The sequence below is a fragment of the Triturus cristatus genome, chromosome 7, assembly GCF_964204655.1.
Source record: "Triturus cristatus chromosome 7, aTriCri1.1, whole genome shotgun sequence".
Lineage (NCBI taxonomy): Eukaryota > Metazoa > Chordata > Amphibia > Caudata > Salamandridae > Triturus > Triturus cristatus.
The window spans coordinates 1,717,670,524-1,717,692,781 of NC_140590.1; the positions used below are offsets into that span (position 1 = coordinate 1,717,670,524).

General features: G+C 43.1%; 1 protein-coding gene across 2 annotated transcripts in view; it reads left to right on the top strand.

Moving 5' to 3' along the window:
• The window catches only part of LOC146812872 (alpha-2-macroglobulin-like protein 1), a 315,529-nt gene that overhangs the window by 120,785 nt on the left and 172,486 nt on the right, over positions 1 to 22,258 (top strand). For both annotated transcript variants that reach the window (XM_085619945.1, XM_085619946.1), the window contains one exon: positions 13,280 to 13,400. In XM_085619945.1, the coding sequence (XP_085476071.1) occupies positions 13,280 to 13,400 (121 nt within the window). The remainder of the gene's footprint in view (positions 1 to 13,279; positions 13,401 to 22,258) is intronic.

The following is a 22,258-nucleotide window of genomic DNA, read 5'->3' on the forward strand; positions in this document are numbered from 1 at the left end:
GCAAACATTAACATGGGAATTTTAGTCCCAGCTAAAAAAGGGGCATCTACTTGTGCAGAAAGCATACGGCCCACAACATCATTGATATACAATGTAAAGAGCACGGCAGCCATCGAACATCCCTGACGGACTCCCCTCTCAACAGGGAAGTCCACGGTTACTGAACTCAGCCCCCCCCACTAAATTCTAGCATAATTAGATTCATAGAGTCTCATTATGAGAGATAATAACTCGTTTGGGAGTCCCTGCTTCTTGAGGACCGACCATAATTTAGAACGAGGAACAAGGTCAAAGGCCGCCCGCAGGTCGACAAAAGCCGCATACAAGCTTCCCTCACCCAGCACAACGGTCCTCCATTGCAACAATGTAAAGCAGAAGACCTGGTCCACCGTACTTGTGGATCGACGAAAACCAGCCTGGAAGGGTGAAAGAGCATTGAACTCCTCCGCCCAATCCAGGAGCCTATTGACGATCACACGACCCACAACCTTTTGGAAAGTGTCTATAAGGCTTATGGGTCTATAGTTGCCCGGCTGGGACCGGTCACCTTTCTTGAAGATAGGTATAATTACTGCACCCTGCCAGGATGTTGGTACCGCTGCGCCCAGTGCAATAGCATTCATAAGAAGATGAATGTACTTGCACCAGCGTTCTTTATCGTTAATAAATAAATCAGCTGGCACCCCATCGAGACCAGGGGCACGTCCACAAGCCACTGTGCCGAGGGCCATCATTATTTCAGGAATAGTAAAAACAGTTTCCTGGAATTGATCTACACTAATTCCTGGGCCCAGATCGGATCTATTTGGCTCGGTATACTGCTCTCTAAAGAATGTTACCCATTCTTCCTCTGGCACATTGTTATGCGGGGACTCGGGAAAACCCGATTTTCCCCACCTGACAATGTGCCAGAATAGCCGGGAGTCCCTTCTGTTGCTGGCTTCCTTTAGCTCAGACCAGTGATGCTCATCCCAGGCTTTCTTTGCCTTGGATATACTGATTTTATAATCCTTTCTAGCTGATTGGATTACAGCAGATTGACCACCCTTGATAGCACTACCCAAGGCTAATCGTGCTTCTCTACACTGGTTATTATACCACTTAGCAGGCTTAGTCGCTCTGGCTCCATTGTTTTTTACCGGTTTGAGGAAGTAGTCTTTAATTGTACAAAATAGGGTATTATGTATTCCTACTACCTTATCTAAGCCAGTGCCAGGTGAGTTGGAGGACTCTATAGCCAATATTGCTTTATCGACCTGGCCGCTAATGTTAGCAATAACTTGATGGTTAGTTACTATTTTCTCCCACCTTAGTCTACGCAGATCGTTAGTGGGGACAATTGGGGGGGGGGGGGACAAGCTCAGAGGAGCCAACAGGCCGGTTTATATGGGACCACCATTTATGAGTAGCGCACAGGGGATTATGATCACTCTCTATCCTCCCGACCACCTCCATATCACATATCAAGGGCCATAGTTTGAGACTACATAAAACGTAGTCAATTCTACTATTGTATCGCCCATTGTCGAATGTACTGGTCCCTTTTCTGTCACTACTAGTCCTTCCGTTTAGAGCTCGTAAGCCCTTTTCGTAACAGAGGGCGTTTAGAGCGATAACATCATTGGTCCAACGGACAACCGGTTTAAGTTCCAATTTAGGAACTCCCCATTGGCAATCCTCATCATCCCCAAAAAGAACATCTTCATTGACTAGGGGTTCAAATGTTCTATTAAAATCACCCGCAATGATGATGTTATTATTTGAAGAGTGGGTGTCAAGAAGACAGCTTAAGGCTACTAGAGTCTCGGACCTCCCCCCCTTATTGCTCCGAACATAGACGTTATAAATATCCAACATTCCTAGTTTTTCTAGGTTCATTTTAATTAGTTGAATATCTCGGTTGTTGGTATCAACAACTTTAATAGATAGCTTTAGACTCTGGCGGACCCATATAGTTAGTCCCCCCATAGGTCTCCCTCTAGGTCCTTTTAGTGCAGGTACCGAGTAATTCAAATATCCCTGGGCGAAAGAGGGTTCACAAAGTCAAGTCTCCTGGAATATGCATAAGTCGAAGTTGTTAACAAAACACATCCAATCCTCAAGTTCTAATTTAGAGGACAACCCAGCAATATTCAGGAGAGTACGTTCACCGTATTTTCCTTAGTTCCAGCCAAACAGGAGACAGATGATGATAAATCAGGTACAGGGAAGTTATTGATACAGGTGTCTACACTTACTTCTGATACTAGGTTTCTTAACTCATTAGAAAATGGGAATGTATCAGGAGGTAGCTCATCAGGGACCGAAGACGAAACTTTAGGGCTATTAAGTCAATCCACGTCTTCAAGATTTGCTAAAGCCTCATAGCGGTTTCTTGTCAAAATGGGAGGATTGGGTTGGTTACAAAGTAGAGCCCCAGAATTAATATTGGGAGCTATCTGAGTTCTGGGATAGAAGTAGGTTAGTTCCCAAGTAGTAATAAAAGACCTCGTATGGTTTGTATGCCAGTTAAGGATATGACTGACGGCTCTAGGGTCCCTAAAATTGATTAAAATGATGTCTCCATTTATGTTCTTTGGTGTATTTCCTAGCCAAGGTAGGCGCCGAACATGTAAAATTTCCCCATTGATATACGAGGGAAGAGGGCGGTTCTGCCCAAGCCAGTGGATCACCTTGTTTTTTAACTGCAGATAGCCCTCTATTGCACCATCCTTTAGAGTAGGAACTCCCGCGAGGACTACTACAAGAGGGACAGCTTCTGGTGGCAAGTCAATAGAGAAAGGCCCACGTGACTTTGTAACAAAAACTGGATTACAACCTTTTCTATCACACACTGGGCCTTTTTGAGACGGGATGTTTTCTCCCAAGTAGTCACTACCATTGTGTAAGATAATGGATCGCTTTGAATTGGGAATAATAATTCCACCTACACTGTTACTAGTTACCTTGTTGGTGCTCAGATGGGTTTGGGAGATGGACTCCAATGGTGGTACAGTAAAAGATGGTTCAGCAGGAGCTGAAACAATAAGGGGCGCTATGTTTGATTTTGAAAAATCCATAGTTTGTTCCCCTTTGTTACTCATTAGGAGTTCTACTTTCTCCAACCTTTTTTCAATTGTGTTTAAGCTCTCAACAATAGGTGAAATGAAAGATTTCAATAACTGATCTATATTTCCCATTAGCTCTGTAACAGTTATATCATTTAAAGGACATAATGTAGGCTTACATGAGAAGGATGTATTAGCAGTGCCGGGTGTAGAACCTTTGTCAATATGTACCAGATCAGAGTTGCGGCTAGATTGTTTCTTGGTCCTTGATAACTCAGATTCTATCCTTCTCCGTTTTTTAGGTAATGGGCATATAGGTTTAGATTGCCTAGTTGAATTACCCTTATGAGGCAAAGGAATGATAACTTGTGGTAATGACCCATTCGATGCAACTGGCTCATCAGTTAAGCTTGGGGGTCCAGGTAAAGCAATTGGGGACAAACCATTCAACATCTCAACAGAATTTACATTTCCAGTCAATGTGGCAGAGTCATTATTGCCAGAGAGAGATGAAGTCTCTTTAAAAGGAAGCCCACTTATATCTGGAGAGATCATTACATGAGGAGGGGTCATAGATGGGGGCGTGCTTTTGATTAGCTCAATAGAGTTGCGACGCCTCGCTCTTAGTTCTGCGAGAGTTGCCTCACGATCTAAACCCGAATTAACTTTGAATAAATAACCATCAAGGGTACCCTTATTGACACAGTCAGCCATATCAATACAACTAAAAGCGTACTCCACTAAAACAAAGCATACAATAAAAGTAAAGGAGCACCACCTTAATATCACAATAAAACACACAATAGCATGCCAAACTAAAATAAGAACAGTACAAGCTAAAATCAAGGGAGTAAGCCCGGCCCGGCCTCCCTCGGCTCCTGAGGGCTACAGAGGGCCCGCCCTTTGCCCGGGCTTAGCCCGGCGTCGCCCGCGCGCGTCCCGCGACGCGGGAGGAACGACCGTCTTTTAAGCGCCTCCGGGCGCGTGGATCACGTCAGGGCCCGCAAAGGACTCTGGGGGCTGTAGTCTCCCCCGCTCTTGGCCGCGAAAGACAACAGCGGCAGCGGGGGAGACACGCAGCAAGAAGGCACCAGGGGCGGCAGGAGCAGCGCTGGGCAGCAGGACAACAGGAAATAAACCCCCAGCAGGTAGGTGAAGTTTCTCTACTACTCTCTACTACTCACTGTACTACTCACTCTCTACTACTCACTCTCTACTACTCACTCTCTAGTACTCACTCTACTACTCACTCTCTACCACCCACTCTCTACTACTCACTTTACTACTCTCTACTACTCACTCTCTACTACTCACTCTACTACTCTCTACTACTCACTCTCTGCCACTCTCTCTACTACTCTCTACTACTCTCTACTACTCACTCTCTACTCTATATTACTCATCCTCTACTCTCTACCTCTCCCTCTAGTACTCTCTACCTCTCTACCTCTACCTCTCTACCTCTACCTCTCTCTACACACACACATATGCACATATATATGCAGATATATGCATATGCATTTATATATATGTATGTGTGTAAATATATATATACATACATATATAAACATATATATATAATCTGCATAGTTATATAAATACAAATATAAATGCATGCATACATATACATATATGCATACATATGCATGTTATGTACATGAAAGTTTGAAAAACACTAAGAAAAGCAAAGCTAAAAAGCCACCTAATTACAAACAGAATTGCTTTAACTTAAACGAGGGCAAGACCTATTGCATTTTCAATGTTTATTTACTTTGGTTCCATCAAGAAGGCATTCAGATGTGTCACACATTTGCTATAAATTGTGAATGTTAGCACTCTAGTTGCTCATTAGATCACTCTAGTAAAGCTACTGCTCAGCAGGGAAGTCTGCTGCTGGTATTCAAAGTGCATGTTTCAGTCTGCATGTCAGAAGTTTTTTAATGAAATAGAAGAGGATTTGAGAAGTCAAAATGTGCCCTAATTTTTCTTTCTGCAGCACTAATCATACTTTCTATGGCAAAATGAACCCCCCTATTTTGTTCCTTTTTAAATTAAATGTTTTAAGAGTTACCACTTCATTCCAATCAAGATGGCTTCAGGTGTGCCATACGTTTGTCATAAGTAGGACTGTTAGCGCTCTAGTTGTTCTTTAGAACACTCTGGGAAGCTGCAGTAGAACACAAAGGAATCAACTGACAGTCTCTGCCCTTGTTGGATGTACATGTTTTACTGAGAATGTCAGACTTCCATTCTCACATGACTGAGAAAGATAATGTGAATTTACAGAAAATATGTTCTCAGGTTAGCTTATAGATCACCTTCCAAACCTCTGTGGGAAAAGCATGAGAAAATATTTTTCTCTCAAACATGATTCATGATATCCCATCAGAAGGCTTTTTCACATGGTAAAATCACCTTAGAACACACCAGAATTCCTAAAATGAGTATGATACCATCAACAAATGATTTATAATGTAACTAAAGTCTTAAAACCTTCTATTAACTGCAATGCTTTTTGATGAGGTGTTATCATGTATTTTGGTCCCAAGATGACTGCCAACACTTCTTGGATGAAGTGCTGACAGCCAATCAGATCTCACGATGAGATGTGTGGTTAGGCTCCGCCCAGATATATATGTGATTTTGATTTTCTCAGGGACTACTGAACAGATTGACACCATTTAAGCAAAAGGCACGAGTCTGAACTGAGGACTACCTCTTTGCCAAATTTGGTGTAATTCCATTCAGCAGTTCGGGCTGTAGCTGCGGCTAAAGGTCCTATGGGAAATTGCATGGGGAAAACACGTTTTGGGACACCCCTTTTTTTTCGGCCCCCGCTACACGAATCATCCCGAGACTTTCAGGATAGGAGCAGACCGGAGCTGGCCAAAAGTTTTGAAAATTTCGCGAAGATTGGTCAATCGGCGCCAAAGTTATTGGGAATAGAATATTGCAGATTTCTTATGGAAAATAGGTCCTAACTATAACTACCTACTGGCGACCGCCAGTAGGTAATATATATATATATATATATATATATGGCAACATCAATAGAGTTTAATATTGGAGGAAAAACTAACATTACGCAAACTAGACAAATAGGTCCTTACAGTGTAATAAGTGATTCAGTTTCTGCCCTTTCCTTGACCCTGAAGGTCAACTCGTAAGCTTTCTGTGGCACGCACTGCATTCTATCACGATTGGTGGCTGCCCACACATTGGCAAATATAACTGGCAACCATTATGCAGGCGTGGTTCCAAATGGGACTGTTGACTTTGTGATGCAGTGCATGGCAACCAATCCAAGGAGAGCACTGTTTTCTTGCAGTTGCAGTATTACAGCTCCTTTGTTCATATGTCCCTGCCTCTTCTCCTCTGTTTTTAGCATTCTCACAGGGCGATCAAAGTTTGGCTGTGCAAAGCAGCAGATCTTCATGCAGAGGTTACAGGCCCTAACAAACCCCCAGGTAAACAAGAGAGGATTCCACATGAATATCTGTTGAGTAAATCAGGGGGTCTGCCGGGAAATTAATCTGTATATTGCAGGGGAACTAAAGTTGACTCTAGGAATTTGTTCTTTAGGATCGCCGGGCTGCAATGGTGAATGGGTACAAAAGTCATATGAGTAGACTCTGCGGCTCTACAATTAGGGCGTGATTTAGAGCTTGGCGGACAGGTTACTCCATCACAACGGTGACCGATATCCACTCGGCCGAAATATAAATTCCAATATATCCTATGGTATTTGTATTTCAGCGGATGGTATATCTGTCACCGTTGTGACGGAGTAGCCTGTCCCCCAAGATCAAAATCAGGCCCCTAGCTCTTTCGATCATAGAACAACTACTGGCCATGGTCGTCCTAAGTAAATCACTATGCGCTTTGGTGAGCAAGGTAGGAGGACCTGCTTGGTAGCAGGAGATTCCTGCATTCACAAAGTTCTGTAAATGGTTAATGATCAGTGCCATTTCAACTGGGCTATCCCACCAAACTCTTCCAGGCAATGGGGGAGAGCAGACATGTTGCTATGATCCAGATGTGTGCAGCGAGGTCATTCTCTTCCAGGTCACTACAGATCCTTACAACAACGTTTATCCATTGATACTTTTTTTTCCGGAGTTTTATATAGCGCAAACTTCACCCAAAGGTATCGGGTATCAGAACACTTTACATGAACACCAGTTGCATTACAGACGGACACATTCATTTTTGTCAGGCACGGGGATATTAAATGATTTGCCCAGAATCACAGGATGTTGAGCGTCATTGCAGCGACTCAAACCCGATTCCCCAGATTAGAGATTGACCACCGTAGCCATTAGGATACATCCTCTCCCCACACTTCAAAAGGCAGTGGTTGTCTGTAGTTTCTTGTGCAACTCTCTGAGCAGATTCCCACCATGCAGGCACAGTTGGGTTCTCTGGGCAGACCCCTCCAGCAGGGACAATTCAAGCATCACTCTATCAGCAGGATAGCAGGCTCATCCTCCAAGGTAGATCCTCAGCACCTTCAGCAAAAAGTTGCAGACGTCACAAGGGAGGTCCCCTCGTCTGACTGGAAAGTTGACTCTCAAATACATCAGTTCTGATCTCACAAGATTCTACATCAACAAATAGGGTTTTCCCTATAAAGATGAGAAAGAAGTCCTGGAATGTTGACACAGGTTTCCGGTCTTTCTTACACCACAGTAACAAGCAGAGTTTGTGTATTCCCCTGGCTCAATCTGGGACTGGTTCAAGGCAGTGCTGTGATTTGTGTATCTCCAGACAGGACAGCCATAGTCTTTGTTTTCAAAAGACAGCCTAAAAAAGGTGTGGCCCTTGCAATCTTTTCATTCAGAAAGACCCGAAAAGAGCGAGAATCATTCACACTCTACACTCATCAGCCTTTAGGGTACTGCACCTCCAGGAGAACAAAAGGGCAGGTCAGGGCCGAAGACTAACTCTGCACTCCTAAAGAAACATCTGTCTAAAGAAACATCTGTCTCCTGTACGTCCACATCACCTATCAACCTGATGAGTGTGATATCTAAAGGGAAAGGAAGGGCAGGACTTGACCAAAGTCTATCCCTGCACTTCTAAAGAGACCACTGTCTCCAGTTCCACACCGTCAAGTCTGGGGACCATCTCAAGGTTCAGGAATGTCTGCAATAAACATCACTAGTCTGGCAGACTTCCTCCAACCTCCATTCTGTACACCTTGCTTAGGTGGAGATCCAAAATCGATTACACTGTTGCATCCCTAGTTCATCCTACATCACATATACAATATGCATGTGTGCATAGCCATGCACACTGAATGGAGAAACAGCGTTTACAATGCTGTCATTACATCGCAGTACTATTACATTACGGTCATTAGAACGACCGCGTTGTTAGTACGTGATGCATTTACATCGCAAGTCATTATAATGACTTGGTGTAGGGGGGCGCTGAGGTATTGGAAAGTAATTCCAACACCTTCCCTACTGTTGCACTAACTGTAGTAGGAACAGCAAATAATAGTATTCCTAAATCCAGCGCGCACCCTACTGCAAATTACTCCTGCGTACAAAGTTGTGAAAATGGGTCACATGAAGGATTACAAACCAAACAACGTTCCTTTTCCAGCAACATTAAGCATCGTAACCTTTGTTTATTTTCAGCCTTTTTTGTCAGAAATAAGCAAAAGCCACATGAATTTGTTTTTCACTTTTTACATTTCTTTATAATATACTTTAATACACATACAGTAGAAAGACTGATAGTGTAATTATGAGAGAAAAACAATTTTAAAGTCCTCTGAAAAAGGAACAGATTTCCCCAAATAGGGAATGAAAATTTGTGTAAGCTATGAGTTAATCTATGCATCTTAGTGGTGGTTTGTGATGCTTTATTAGCGCACTCGATATGTACATGACATTCACTGCTAAATAAAAAACTTATAATTAAACTAAATCATGGAGCAGCATCATACCTGCAACCTTTGTTTCACCCTATATTCAGGTTAAATAATAAAGGAGGGACAAAGATGTCTACCCAATTCAAGAAATACCTATTTGAATGTTATTGGGACACTGTACTTTTACTGATAAGGATTAAAGTGCGCAACACCTGATGGACAAGGGTTTCAATGCCATCAGAGAAGCATTTAGTTTTTTTTAGGTGGATCAGTTGAGTTCCAGTGGGTTAGATAATACATATTTACCATGCTGTTCTGCGGTTTCAAATGCTACATGGAAATGCAACTTATTTAATGTGTGCCCATTTACTTTAGATCATATGTGCACAATCATTAAAATCACTACAATATAACTATGTCCAGCTATGTATATATTTCGGACATTTATGGACAGTTACAACTTTGGAGCAAAATCAACTCATATTGTTAAGCTCTGAAAAGTGACACAAGATACTTCAGGTTCCACTCTTTATAACAACTTAAAAAAAAAAAAGAAGAAGAGATTTTCTCAGGTTATGTAAAATATGTGCCCTATTCTGAAAGCTCTTATAGAAACTGCCTCTTTAAGAACAAAATGTGCAGAACTACTGCTTGTTTGTATCGGAAGAGTGATGAGTTGAGTGCAATGGCTGGGAAAGCCAGCTTTAGTCCTACATACTTGTTTATTACATTTTCTGAAAACAATATTATCTAATTCTTTTTTGCTGGGACAATAAACCATCATTTGAGTTAATGCGAAACTCACTATTTCTGAAAAGTTAAATTTATGTAAATCAATATTCCTTTTCTGGAAATTTTCAGTGCCTTTCATCTGTATGGCAATAATTAGACTATTATTTTTTTCAAAAACAAGTACTGGTCATTTCTGAATTTGACCTAAAATGTCATTAAAGTTTCGGTGCTTGTCAGATTAATAAAGCCCACTAGACCTTACAATGCTTGAAGCTGTCCCAGTGGTTGGTGTACAAAAGCTTATAGAGCCTGATGTCCCACGGCTGTTGCATACTCACTGATAATATCAGGGGCCCTTCTCCTTTCGAGCCCTTCTCCGAACCCAGTTTTATACCTTCTGATCTTGCTTGGCTGACACATACTATCCAAAGACAGCACATCCTCCGCCACCACAGATAAAGGACATTGTTCAAGGGGTTGCACTACAGGGTCAAAGGGAGATGCCCTTATCTAGATAATATTGCCTTAATTTCCTTCATTACCCTCCTCAAGTTATGCTCTGTGTAGGAAGTTAGCTCTTTATGTTGTATACCAAAAAGAGGTATACTGTGCAAAGAGTCCTTCTATTCCCTTATGAGTGGACAGGGTATTGCTCTCGCAATCCCAGGTGGTCCTCTAGGGGGAAGTGTCAGCAAGCAGCGTTAGGATTATCAGAGAGGAATGTTAGACATATGCAAATACATACACAGTCAATAAATGATGCACACGACTCAATAAGGAGATTCACACCCATTTATAGAAATAACACATATTTTTTATATTTATTTAGGCACCAGAATCCATGCAATCAGGTAAGTATGTTTTGCAAGAGAAGTACTTTTAGGTTTTAAAAGTCAACTCCGTGCATTTTTCTGAGGTTGCAATGTTATCCTATGGGAGAAAAAACAAATACGGCATACAGTTAGATTATAGCAACTTACAACACCAATCTTCTGAACTTAATGTGAGTATGGGGCAAGGTCCAAAGCAGCACCAAGAGGCCACACTGGGCGGCACTGGAGCGGTGAGGGGCAGAGGTCCGATACAGCATCTGGTGCCCAATGTTAGTCTATGGGGATCGGTCTTTGTGAAAAGAGGCTGCAGGTTTGGACTAGGGGGGCCATTTGAGCTGAACCAACCATCTTAGGGGATGTGGGGACACCTTTGGTCATCTTCTCGAAGGCCAGGGGCGACAGGTGCAGAGGTGTCATTAGGTGTCGGGTTTTTGTCCCCAGGAGCACTTGCTGTAGAGTGAGCCTGCAGACAGAGGATTCAGGTGCTGTTGGTGAGTCCACAGTGGGCAAGTCCAAGGTGGGCTTTGTCTCTGGAGGGCTGGGGGACCACTTTGGCACCATTGCCCAACTTCAACTCCGGCTTGGAGTGAATGGGGCAGTCGTGCATGCCGGTGTTGGGTTTTTGCGGTCTTGGAATCCTCTCAGGTTTCTTTGGGTACCTACGGGATGCAGGGAAGCAGATCCGCTGCTCCACTAGAGTTCCTGAGTCTTTAGAGAAATGCTTGCAGTCCTCTCATGCTCTGGAAGATCAGCAGCTTCCAGAATGAGATGACTTTGGCACAATTGTCGAATAGGTGAACAGGCCGGCAGGGTTGGCACAAAGTCAGTTGGTTTGCCTTCAGTTCTTGCTTTCATGGTTCTTCGGTCCTTATTCTTTTGGTTGGCAGGATCTGTTTACCTGGTGCCAGGAGCTCCCCTAAATACTAGCTTGAGGGGCTTTAGAGAGTGTAGGGTAGAAGCCAATGGGCTACTGATCCCTGGGGTCACTATGCCCCCTGTATGACCACTTACTGCGGGAAGTGGGTATAACCTTGTCCCAGAGTCCGTAAGTTTGCCATCACCAAGATGGCGGACTCCGAAAAGTCGTATCCACTTCAGGTAGCCCACCTTACGTGTGGTACTAGCCTGGGGGTGGGCTTGCCTATCTGACTACTAATTTTCCTGCCTGTCCCGGTGCCAAAGGGGCTCTGGACACAGGGGATCGGCATCCTCTCCTGTGAGGAGGGCCGGACTGGCTGTACTGTGCATCAGGTGTTTCCCCAGGACACTGGAAGGGTGGGTGCCAGTTTTACAGCGGTGAGGACAGACATTGTTACTGGGGTCCAGTGGTGCTGCACTATCGGCCCCCAGTAACAAAAGCAGCAAGCGTTTCCAGCCTCCCGGGGCCAGGCACAGCTTCCCTAGGGGCTGGTCCAAGACAATTGCCAGGGCTGCTTTGAGTTCTCAGTCCGGCCCTACCTATGAGGGAAGCCAGATTTGCATACCAAAGGTGGCGGGCTCTTTGAAGCTCTCTGCCTTGGAATGCTAATTCACAGGTCATCCTGTGGGAGGGGGGTGTAAACACCCTCTGCCCAAGCAAGCTTTATTCATTACCTCCCGAAAGCAAAGGCACTCATCCCTTGCGGTCAGAAACTCATCTGTGGTGGCAGGCTGGCTAAGATGAGTCAGTCAGCGCACTAGTAGTAGGTAGGTTTTCAGGGGGCACCTCTAGTGAGAATGGTGATCCTCCCCAAGCTGAACTATTTGTTTGATAGCATCCCTTAATCTTTTCCTAGGGACAGCTTAGATAAGATACAAGGGAGGATAGAGAGCTTTATTTGGACCTCTAAATGTCGTAAACTTAGTTGGAAGAAACATAGAAGGTAGTTGGTTAAGGGCGGGGTAGCATTGCCATGCGTTTTTCTTTACTACCTCTCCTTCCAATTCAGGAAATGCAGAATGGTCTTGGTGAACACAGATAATTCTAGTAGGGGTAAAATCTATGCAGGGCTGTTCAACTCGATTGGGCAGGAGGATATCCTGTACACGTTCGGGGACTAGAAGTACTTCAAGAAGGTCTGGCTTAAAGTACTGCAGGCCTTCTTGGAAGTTTGTTATTGTATGAAGAAAATCCTTGTAATTGATTACTGCTCAGAGTTTGCCCCAGTTTGGAACTCCCCAGGTACTCCTTCTTTCTAGTTGGACAAACTGACCATCCCTCTGAATAAAGTGGGCATTAATTGCTGGGGGCAGCTGCAGGAAGGTACTGGGCTAATTTTGTGGGTGGTGTTAAGTGCAGAAACCAACTATTTCTATTGGGTGCGTGTTGCATGTGAAGTCGGAGCTCCATCTCCCTTCATTACCAGGACTATTGGCTGAGGAGACTAATGCATCCCCTTGCAGAATCTGTGTATCAGCTCATAGCAAAGGTTAAAATTCTGGTGCATCAACCCAGCCTTTTATCCTTCAGAGGTTAATAAAATGAGTACTGTTGAGTTGCTAATAAATAACATGAGAACCAAGATGACCCAAAAGGATGAGCATATACTTTATATCTACTTATGCTATGTTATGTGAGGCTATGTCATCCTTGGCCTCACTACCGATAACCCCTCACAATATGAATACTATGTTGTAGATACAGTTAGCAGTGATGAGATTACTATTAGGCTATAGAAAAGGCAATGCCAGTGACTATCACTGGACCCATATCAGGTGTTTTGGCATCACTGCCATCTGGTCATGCTGTTGCTTTTCCCAGACTCCTTTGACTGATGCTCCCACTTCATTTTCTCTGTTGCTGACAGGTACACCTATGGAAAGCCGGTCCAAGGATGGTACAGTGCTACTGTATGCCGCAAGCCATTTTATTACCGCTGGAGCTCCTCCCAGCCCCCCCCAGATCTGTGCATGACACTGACAGGCAAGGTAAGGGGGCAAGGGTGAGGGGTCAGTGTTTTGAGAAGGAAGAGGAAAGTAGATTATAAATCAATGGCATTTGCGTGCAGCAGTGTCTTCAGAGCTGATAGCCACTATTACAATGTTACAGAAGGCACAACTTGCTCTTCTTTGGCTATTTTAAGAGTTTTGTCATTCTTTGTCCCTATTCCTTGCTTTCTTCCATTTGACCTGACTATCATCTGTATGACCCGTATTTCGGCTACGTCCAGAAAGGTCCTCAGAATTGTCTAATAATGCTGATCTTACTGTAGAGTTTCCATCTGAAATGACGCTGTTGTCTGCACATAGTTGATTCTATTTTATTTTTGTTTGAAAAGCTTTATTTAAAAATGTAGAACAATTGCGATTTTTTTAAAAAAAGGAACAGAACTAGATAAGAAATAAATAAATGCGAAATACAATACATTGAATTCAGCTCAATAAAGGAAAACATATCTCAAAGTGGACTAGATTTGAATGTATCTCATTATTGTTTTAAAATCTAAATTTTCTTCACCGCACACTATAGTTTAGTTAAAATGCAGTTTGCTTAATTAAAAAGTTTCCTTGATTTCTCAGACTCCTAAGACACGATCCTATTTTTAAAAGTTCCTTATTTTTAAGGCTGTGTTTCACTTTACTCCCTTTTCCCACCTCATGCTGGTACCCCACTCTTGGAACGGGGAGAGGTAGCACCTCTCTTGGCCGGTTTATGCTTGGGTGCTGTCGGAAATCTCTTAAACTTTTTATGGAAATTGCTAAATTCTGAGGAGAATGCACTCGCTGGGCTTATTCCACCATACTATGAAAATTGTGGAGCTATTCAGTTGATGGCTTGCTCTCCATACTAAGGATTTTCACCAGAAATTAACTGGTCCATCAACACCCTAAAGCCAGGGGCCACGGTCGAACTCAATGGAAAGTGTTGTTTCACTTGCTGCTGGTGTGTTGTGATTCTCATACTTTTAGAGATGCATTTACAGGCCAGCCTCATATGATCATTAAACACAAAAACAGTGTTTTGTTGCCCTACAGTGGAGCTGAAAACCTGTAGAAAGTAGCCAGTAAACAGCACTGTTGAGCTTCATCTAAGTTGGTGTGTAAAACACACCTGAAAATACCCCGATAAATACCTGAAAATACTCTGATAAACACCTGAAAATACCCAATCATTTCCTGTCTTTTCAATCCTGCCTCTGTGACCTAAGCAGCAGTGAAGTGACAATCTATCTAAGAACTGAAGGCTTCTAAAACTGATAAAAGAAAAGATGTTTTTATGTCATCGAATCAGTTGTTGCACCCATACATTATTTGTGTATTATTCCTTCAGGTTATGTAATTTGACACTCTGCACCCGAATGTTAAATCTATTTGAGCATGTAAGTTTGATTTACACGTACAAGTAGATTTTTTTTTACTAGAGTATAGCGACTTAAAAGATATTTTTGTGTTTGTGAGTGTTTGCACAGGAATGGATGTTAACCTGTGGATTTATGAACATACACAAGCTTACACATTTGTGAGTACTCACAAACCTTTCTTCAACCTGTTCCATCTCCAGAATAGGTCAGGCATTTACTCCGGTCAAGGATAGGAGTAAGTCACTATGCAGATTTGCTGAAAGTTGGGAAGGGCATTTTTTCATGAGGGAAAATGTTTTCCCTGTGGGAAAAAAACGCTAAGTAGTGCATTTTCACTGGTGCTGCTGATTTTCTTGTGGGGAAAGGCATATATATGTTCGATGGCATGTGTGGCTGTAGACACACATGCTCTGCATACTCCTGCCATCTAGTGTTAGGTCCGGATGTGTGCAAGTTGCTTTTCTTTGAAGAAGTCTATCGAGTCACAAGGCAAAGTGACTCCTCCTCTCTGTGATATTGCGCATCGGCATCGACTCCATTGTTTGAGTGTTTGTTTTCTTTCCGCCGTCGGATTTGGACGTGTTCCTACCACTCTAGTCGAGACTGTTCTCGTGCTCCCTTCAGTTTGTTGTTTACCTCCATACCCATTGGTACTGTTTTTGTTCGAGTTCCACCGCCATCTTTCGAAAACAGAAGCAATCACTCAGTCATGAATTCGATGTTCTCCAGTCGCGGCCTTCAGGGTACGCCCATTCAGGCCTTGTTTTGTCGTCTCATTGGCTTCAACTAACGATGCGCTGCTAATGGGCAGAAATCCATTTTGATTCTGTCCCAACTGCTACATGAAATACCAGCATACAGACTCCATCAGGTTTGCAACCTGTGTTTATCTCCAGACCACAACGAGGATTACTGTGTGGCCTGTCAATCTTTGCAGAACTGTTGCGCGCTTCAGAAAGAGATGCAGCGCAAAGATCTGAAAGAGACACCCAACATCTAGGACCAACACGATGTCAAACAGGCAGAGGAAGAACTGTGTGAGGCCTCAGCAGCAGAGGATGAGGCCCTTTCCATACCGGACTCCGAATCCGACCCTGGAATAGAGTTCAGCCTACAGTTGCCGGACCTTCCTCGAGGACAGCTCTCGGCCACCACTGCCAACAGGCCAAGATTTAATATTCATTGTTTGTTTATGTTTGTCTTTGTCTTTGTCTCACGTTGTACGCATGAGTTTCAGTGTGTGGAAGTATGTGTGGTAGTATGGCAATGAAAGTTTTACACTGATGTTGAGTCAACCCCCCCTTTGTCTTGTAAAAATCCTGGTGACATTTTGTTTATTCATGTGCTTGGAATGTTTGAGTCATTAGCTATGAAAAATAGGTCAAATAAATATCAAATTCAAAACAGTTGAAATAATTTACTAAGGGTCTTATTGATTTTTTCGTATGTCCCCTTGTGTGGAGTTTTTAGTTTAATGAGCTATCAGTATTGGCAACCGTTACTGTTTGTTGGATTACGTAAGCTCAGCCTTACTGATTAGAGCCACTACCCATAATCGTTTTATTGTTAACAGGCCTTGGTAGGCACTGAATATCTTCTAAGGATGCCCCTCCCTCAGACCGGCAACAAAAGCCAGGCCGAAACCTTCCTCTTCCGCATTGAGCCGACCAATCTCAGTGCTGAGCTGACCATCTGCCTCATCAGCTACGAGCACCCATCCCTCTACCGTTTCAGCTCCGACCACCTCGTCGCTGAAACAAAGATCAAGTTCGGCACCAAAACTATCCATTTCGACACCAGAACTGATCCTCGAGACTATGAAAGAGAGACTCAATCCGAAGCAGAAGAAGATACACATTCAGCCTTCTGCTCGTCGCATTCTGGCAAAGGCAGCGCAGTCAGCGCCAACTCCATCAAAGTGCCAGATTTCTTTTGAGGTGGCCATCGATCTATCCGTGCCTCCTGAGAAAAAGAAAAGGGACATTGCAACCAGTCCTCTACTGCCACCTCTTGCTGCTTCTCCTCCATCCCTCCACCGCTTTCACTGCCTCCTTTATCACATCACTTCTTTAGTAATATAGGAGACATTACTCAGCAGGGCTCCCCATAGTCTTACAATGGGGATCAGGGGGAAGGGATAACAATAATCAGCAACCCACAGATCCATGGGTCAGCTACGGAATTGACCCCCCTGGGGATAATGACTCAGACCATTACCCAGCTAAGCCATCACCTGCGAATGATGCAACATCCTTCCAGGCGCTTATAGCTAGGGCCGCTGAATATCACCAGGCCCCATCGAGGATGACTTTCTCTTTGAGACACTCTTTTCTACCACTGGGGCATGTCTATATCTGCCCATGCTAAAGGGGTTTTCTCCGTCACTCAGATGAAATCTTTAAAGATCGGGTGCAGGCACATACTATTACACCAAGAGTAGACAAGAAATACAAAGCTGCACCCTTAGATCCACCTAACATCAAGGGTCAACTTCCCCCTGACTCGCTCATTGTATCTAATGCCGGCAAGAGGGCCATTTCCCATACATCAGCAGATGCCCCTCCATCCGACAAAGAGTATAAACTCATCTATGCTTTGGGGGAAAAGGGTGGCAGCACAGGCAGCCTACCATTGGTGAATTGTCAACACTCAGTGGTTGTTGGCGAGGTATGTCAGGTCCTATTGGGACGAAATGGGGTAACTCCTCCAACATCTCCCTGAGGAGCACAAGAAAAGAGGCCACCAAATTGTCCAGGAAGGTAAATTAATTTCAAATAGTTCAATCCGATGCGCCCTCAACTCAGCGGACACAACTGCCAGGGGGATAAATGCAAGCATACTGCTGCATAGATATGCTTGGTCATGGATATCTGGCTTTAAGCCAGAAGTACAGCAGACGCTCCTGAATGTCCCTCTTGACCAACAACATCTTTTTGGTCCCCAAGTGGATCAAACATTTGAAAAAAGGAAGAAGGAAACTGAGGTTGCTAAGTCAATGGGGGCGCTTCAAATCCCCACTCACCAAGACAATACCATCAGATGCCTCTACCTTTTCCTATAGACAAGAGCATCAGACCTCCCCTTCAAGGAGATATTATAAAGGCACATATCAAGGAAATAATTATAAAGGGCGTGGACAGGTTGCCTCTCCTCACACCAAACCCTCCACTTCCAAACAGTGACTCATTTCTCATTCCCCCGACCATTTAACACCTGTCGGGGGATGACTACAACTTTTCTTCCCTGTCTGGAAAACCATAACAACAGACCATTGGGTGTTGGATATTATCCAACATGGTTATTGTCTGGAGCGCATCAAAACCCCTCCAAACATCCCACCTCACAGGCACATACTTTCCATATAACTCCAAACGTTGCTCAAACAAGAAGCACAGGGTCTATTGCAAAAAGGAGCCTTAGAACCTGTTCTTCCAGAACAACAAGGTTCAGGTGTATACTCTCTACACTTCCTCATTGCCAAAAAAGATGGCTCAGTCCATCCCATATTAGATCTCAGTCCTTTAAAATGTTACATCCTCTCAGAACACTTCCACATGGTAACTCTTCAGGATGTGATTCCTCTATTACAACAGGGTGACTTTATGTCTGCATTGGACTTAAAGGTCATTAACTTTCACATCCAAATACATCCAGCTCACTGCAAATACCCCAGGTTTGTGATGGCAGGAACACATTATCAGTTTAAAGTGCTCCCATTCCGAGGCACTACCGCACCCCTGGTGGTCACCAAATGCCTAGCGGTACCCAAATCCAAAGGAACTCAACCTTGCGATTTGGCTCCTGAGGTCATAGAATTCAGTTGCCTTAATCTCTCACCAGAATTTATGACCATTCTCAGAGAAGCCCGTAAACCCACAACCAGAGCGTGTTACGTTGCAAAGAGGAGATGATTTTGTTGTAACTTCCCCTTTAAGTCTTGACTATGCTCAAGAATGTGATGACATCAAAGAAGGAATGTACTTGGAGTGGAGACGGTTATGTTCACGGAGCCAGCTGGAAGCGATGTACAGCTGGTGGGTGTTATAAATAAACCAATCTTGAAGTTATGGAGTTTATGAGTTATAATACTGGCGACGATTTATGAAGAAACACCCACCAAAGAACCCGGCGTGTCAATGTAGGAACGGGCGGAAAAGAAAAGGTTGGTCCGTTCATTTTTCTTTCATTTTTAAATCGAAGTGCTTTCTACGGAACTGCTTGGAGGAGAGGCCTTGATAAAGGAAGAGTTGTCCCTAACGTGAAGCGAATGCCGAGGAGTGTACTTAATATTTTCTTTGTTTGTGTCAAAAGTGTTAAGGCTAGCAGTTGCGCATCAATTAAAATGGAGCGCGAGCTGAGAATGTTATGATGCGAGTTAGCCTTGCACGGGAAGCATAAATAAATAAAGGCAAAGGACTCCAGCGCGTGAAGCTCGCGAGGGAGAGAATGTTAATGATGCAAGTTAGCCTTGCATGTGAAGTTTAAATAAACAAAGGCGGAGGAAGTCAACGTGTGAGGCCATCATCGTAATGAGCAGCTGTACAAGGAATGCAGATGACGCATACACTGCTCTAATGTATTAGAGTGCTTCGATACTTACTGCCAAGCAAACAGAGACGAAGGAAATCAGCGTGTGTAGCCTCTATTCATTAAAAAAAAAAAAGAAAAGGAAGGTCGATGATACATGTGCTGGCTCATTGTTAAAGAGCGTTTCTCAAGGAATAATAGAACGCGAAGAGTTAATTACCTGATGTTTGTTTCCTCATGCAAAGTTTATGGAAATTCAGGAAGGATTAAAATAGCACCATTTTTTTTTTTTTTTGAAGAAGTTTATTTAAATTATTGAGGGTGCGATTGCAAGAGTGCAAGCAACATTAAGACATAAATCTTCTCACAATCTCATCACGTTTTTTTTCTCTCTTGTCTCTACAAGAATTTTCAGTACATATAATCTGAATTTACCTATTTTTTTTTTTTCTTGCGCTCAAATTTGAGATTCCGGAATTTTATTTTGAACATTCAGAATAGCATACAAGGAAGGTTGTTATTTTATCTCTTTATGTTAGTTAGTTATTTTAGATAATTGTATTAGTTTATTTTATTAGCTTGTTGTGTTAACTTGTTCTTTTAGCATGGCGACATCTAGTGGTATGAGTCAACCTCCACAGTTTTTAAGTGAAAGGGGGGAACCTATACTTCCTTGGAAGAAATCAAAACCACTTTTTGATTCATATCTTCTGGCCATTGGTGGTGAAAAATTTTCGGCAATTAGGAAACAAGCTATTTTACTTCACAACCTTGGTACTGAAGGAAGAAATATTTATGACAGTTTAGATCCTATACCAATAGGCAGAGGTGCAGGTGAACCAAATGGCGTCTATGAAATGAGTTTACTGCAATTGTTTACTGCAATTACAAACACATTTTGGACCTCGCATAAATGTAGTTATGGAAAGACATAAATTTTATATGCGGGTGCAAGCAAAAGGGGAGAGAGTTGGCAACTATGTAGCGGCATTGAAGTCCCTGGCGCAAACTTGTGAGTTTGAGCAATGAACTGATTCACTCATCTGCGACCAATTAGTGCGATGTACTAATGACCAGAAAATCCAGGAAAAGTTGTTATCCAAAAATCCAAACCTTAAAGAAGCTATTATGATTGTGGAGAGTGTTGAACACACGTCTTTCTGGGTCAAAGAGATGCGGAGCAGCACGACTACTTGTGACTTGGGTTCCAGTGTCAATAAAGTGGATCAAGAACATGTACCATGTGATACATCTGTTGCAGTGGTTAGTAAAATGAATACCAACCAAGGAAACACTGCCACTAAGTTTGATAGACAAAAGTTTAATTATAATTTTAATAAGGATAGTAAGTTAAAATGTCCTAGGTGTGGTAGTCAAAACCATGGACCGAATTTCCCAAATTGTTTTGCAAAGAGTACTAATTGCAGGAACTGTGGCAAAAGAGGACATTATGCTCGTATGTGTAGGAATGCAAAAGTGAATATGTTAAATGATGCTGATGAGTTTTCTCAATTGGCGATTCACTGTATCACAGACAGCATGGTTGAATCAGTAAATGATGAAGGGATAGTTGACAATGGTAATGTTAATATGCCTAAGTGTGATGTGTATATTGGAGGTAAATGTGGTCCTGTCTTAGCAGACTCAGGTTCGCTTTATACGTTGTTGAGTGATAAATTTTGGTATTCCACATTTGGTTCATGTGACATAAAACGTTTGTCACCTGACATCAATCCTGTGGGTTATGGAGGACAAAAAATTGATTTAATAGGTTATTCCATTCACCCGATTGTATTCAAAGGTAGAGAAACAGTAGGGAAAATCTATGTTGCAAAGAGAGGAGACAATCTTTTGGGTTGGCGCCATCAAAGGGACCTTGGTATTATTCTGAACCCTAATGCGCCAAATCAAGTTATGCTTGTTTCGCAACAGAGTGATGCTCAAGACATTGTAGGAAGGTTTCCTGAAGTCTTTAGTGACAAACTGGGTTGCCTTAATGGTTTTAATCATAAGATCATTTAAAAAAAAGACGCAATACCGATTGTACACAAAGTAAGGAAAGTTCCCAACCTCATGATGAAACCTTTACAAGAAGAAATCAATAGCCTGCTGGATTTGCAAGTGATTGAAGAGATAGAGTCTTCTGAATGGTTGGCTCCCATAGTTTTGGTTCCCAAGGATAATGGAAAGAGAATCAGGATGTGTGTGGATTTGAGAAGTTTAAAGAACTGTATCTGGTTGGATAGACAGCCCCTACCCAATATTAATGAGGCTTTATCGAAACTTGGAGGTGCCAATATTTTCAGTGTGATGGATCTATCTGCGGCATATCATCAAATTTTACTTCATGAAGATTCCAAACCACTTACTTCCTTTGTAACTCCTCTAGGTGCTTACAGATTTATTAGGTTGCCTTTTGGTTTGGCTAGTGCTGCATTCTGCCTATACATCTGCCACATGGCTGCGAGCGCGCTGGACTAGCGCTGTGCGTTTTTAACTCCCCAGCGTTTTTTATTTGTGTTACTGCTTTTGTTCTACTTACCCTTGTTTTTAGATTTGGTTGTCTCCAGCCTGCGCCCCCTCCCCTCACTGCATTTCAAAAGTGCACCTCTGTGCCTAAAAGCACCACCACTTTGGTGGGTCCGGGTCCTGGGCATCCACTGCGGGCGCCATCTTGGTTTGGGGATTGGGATTCGGCGGCGGCCGCCATCTTTAAGCGGACTCGCGTGCCAAGGGCTCACTGGAGAGTCTACTTAAGGCGGTCTTTGTTTTGGAGGTGGTCCTATACATCTGCCACATGGCTGCGAGCGCGCTGGACTAGCGCTGTGCGTTTTTAACTCCCCAGCGTTTTTTATTTGTGTTACTGCTTTTGTTCTACTTACCCTTGTTTTTAGATTTGGTTGTCTCCAGCCTGCGCCCCCTCCCCTCACTGCATTTCAAAAGTGCACCTCTGTGCCT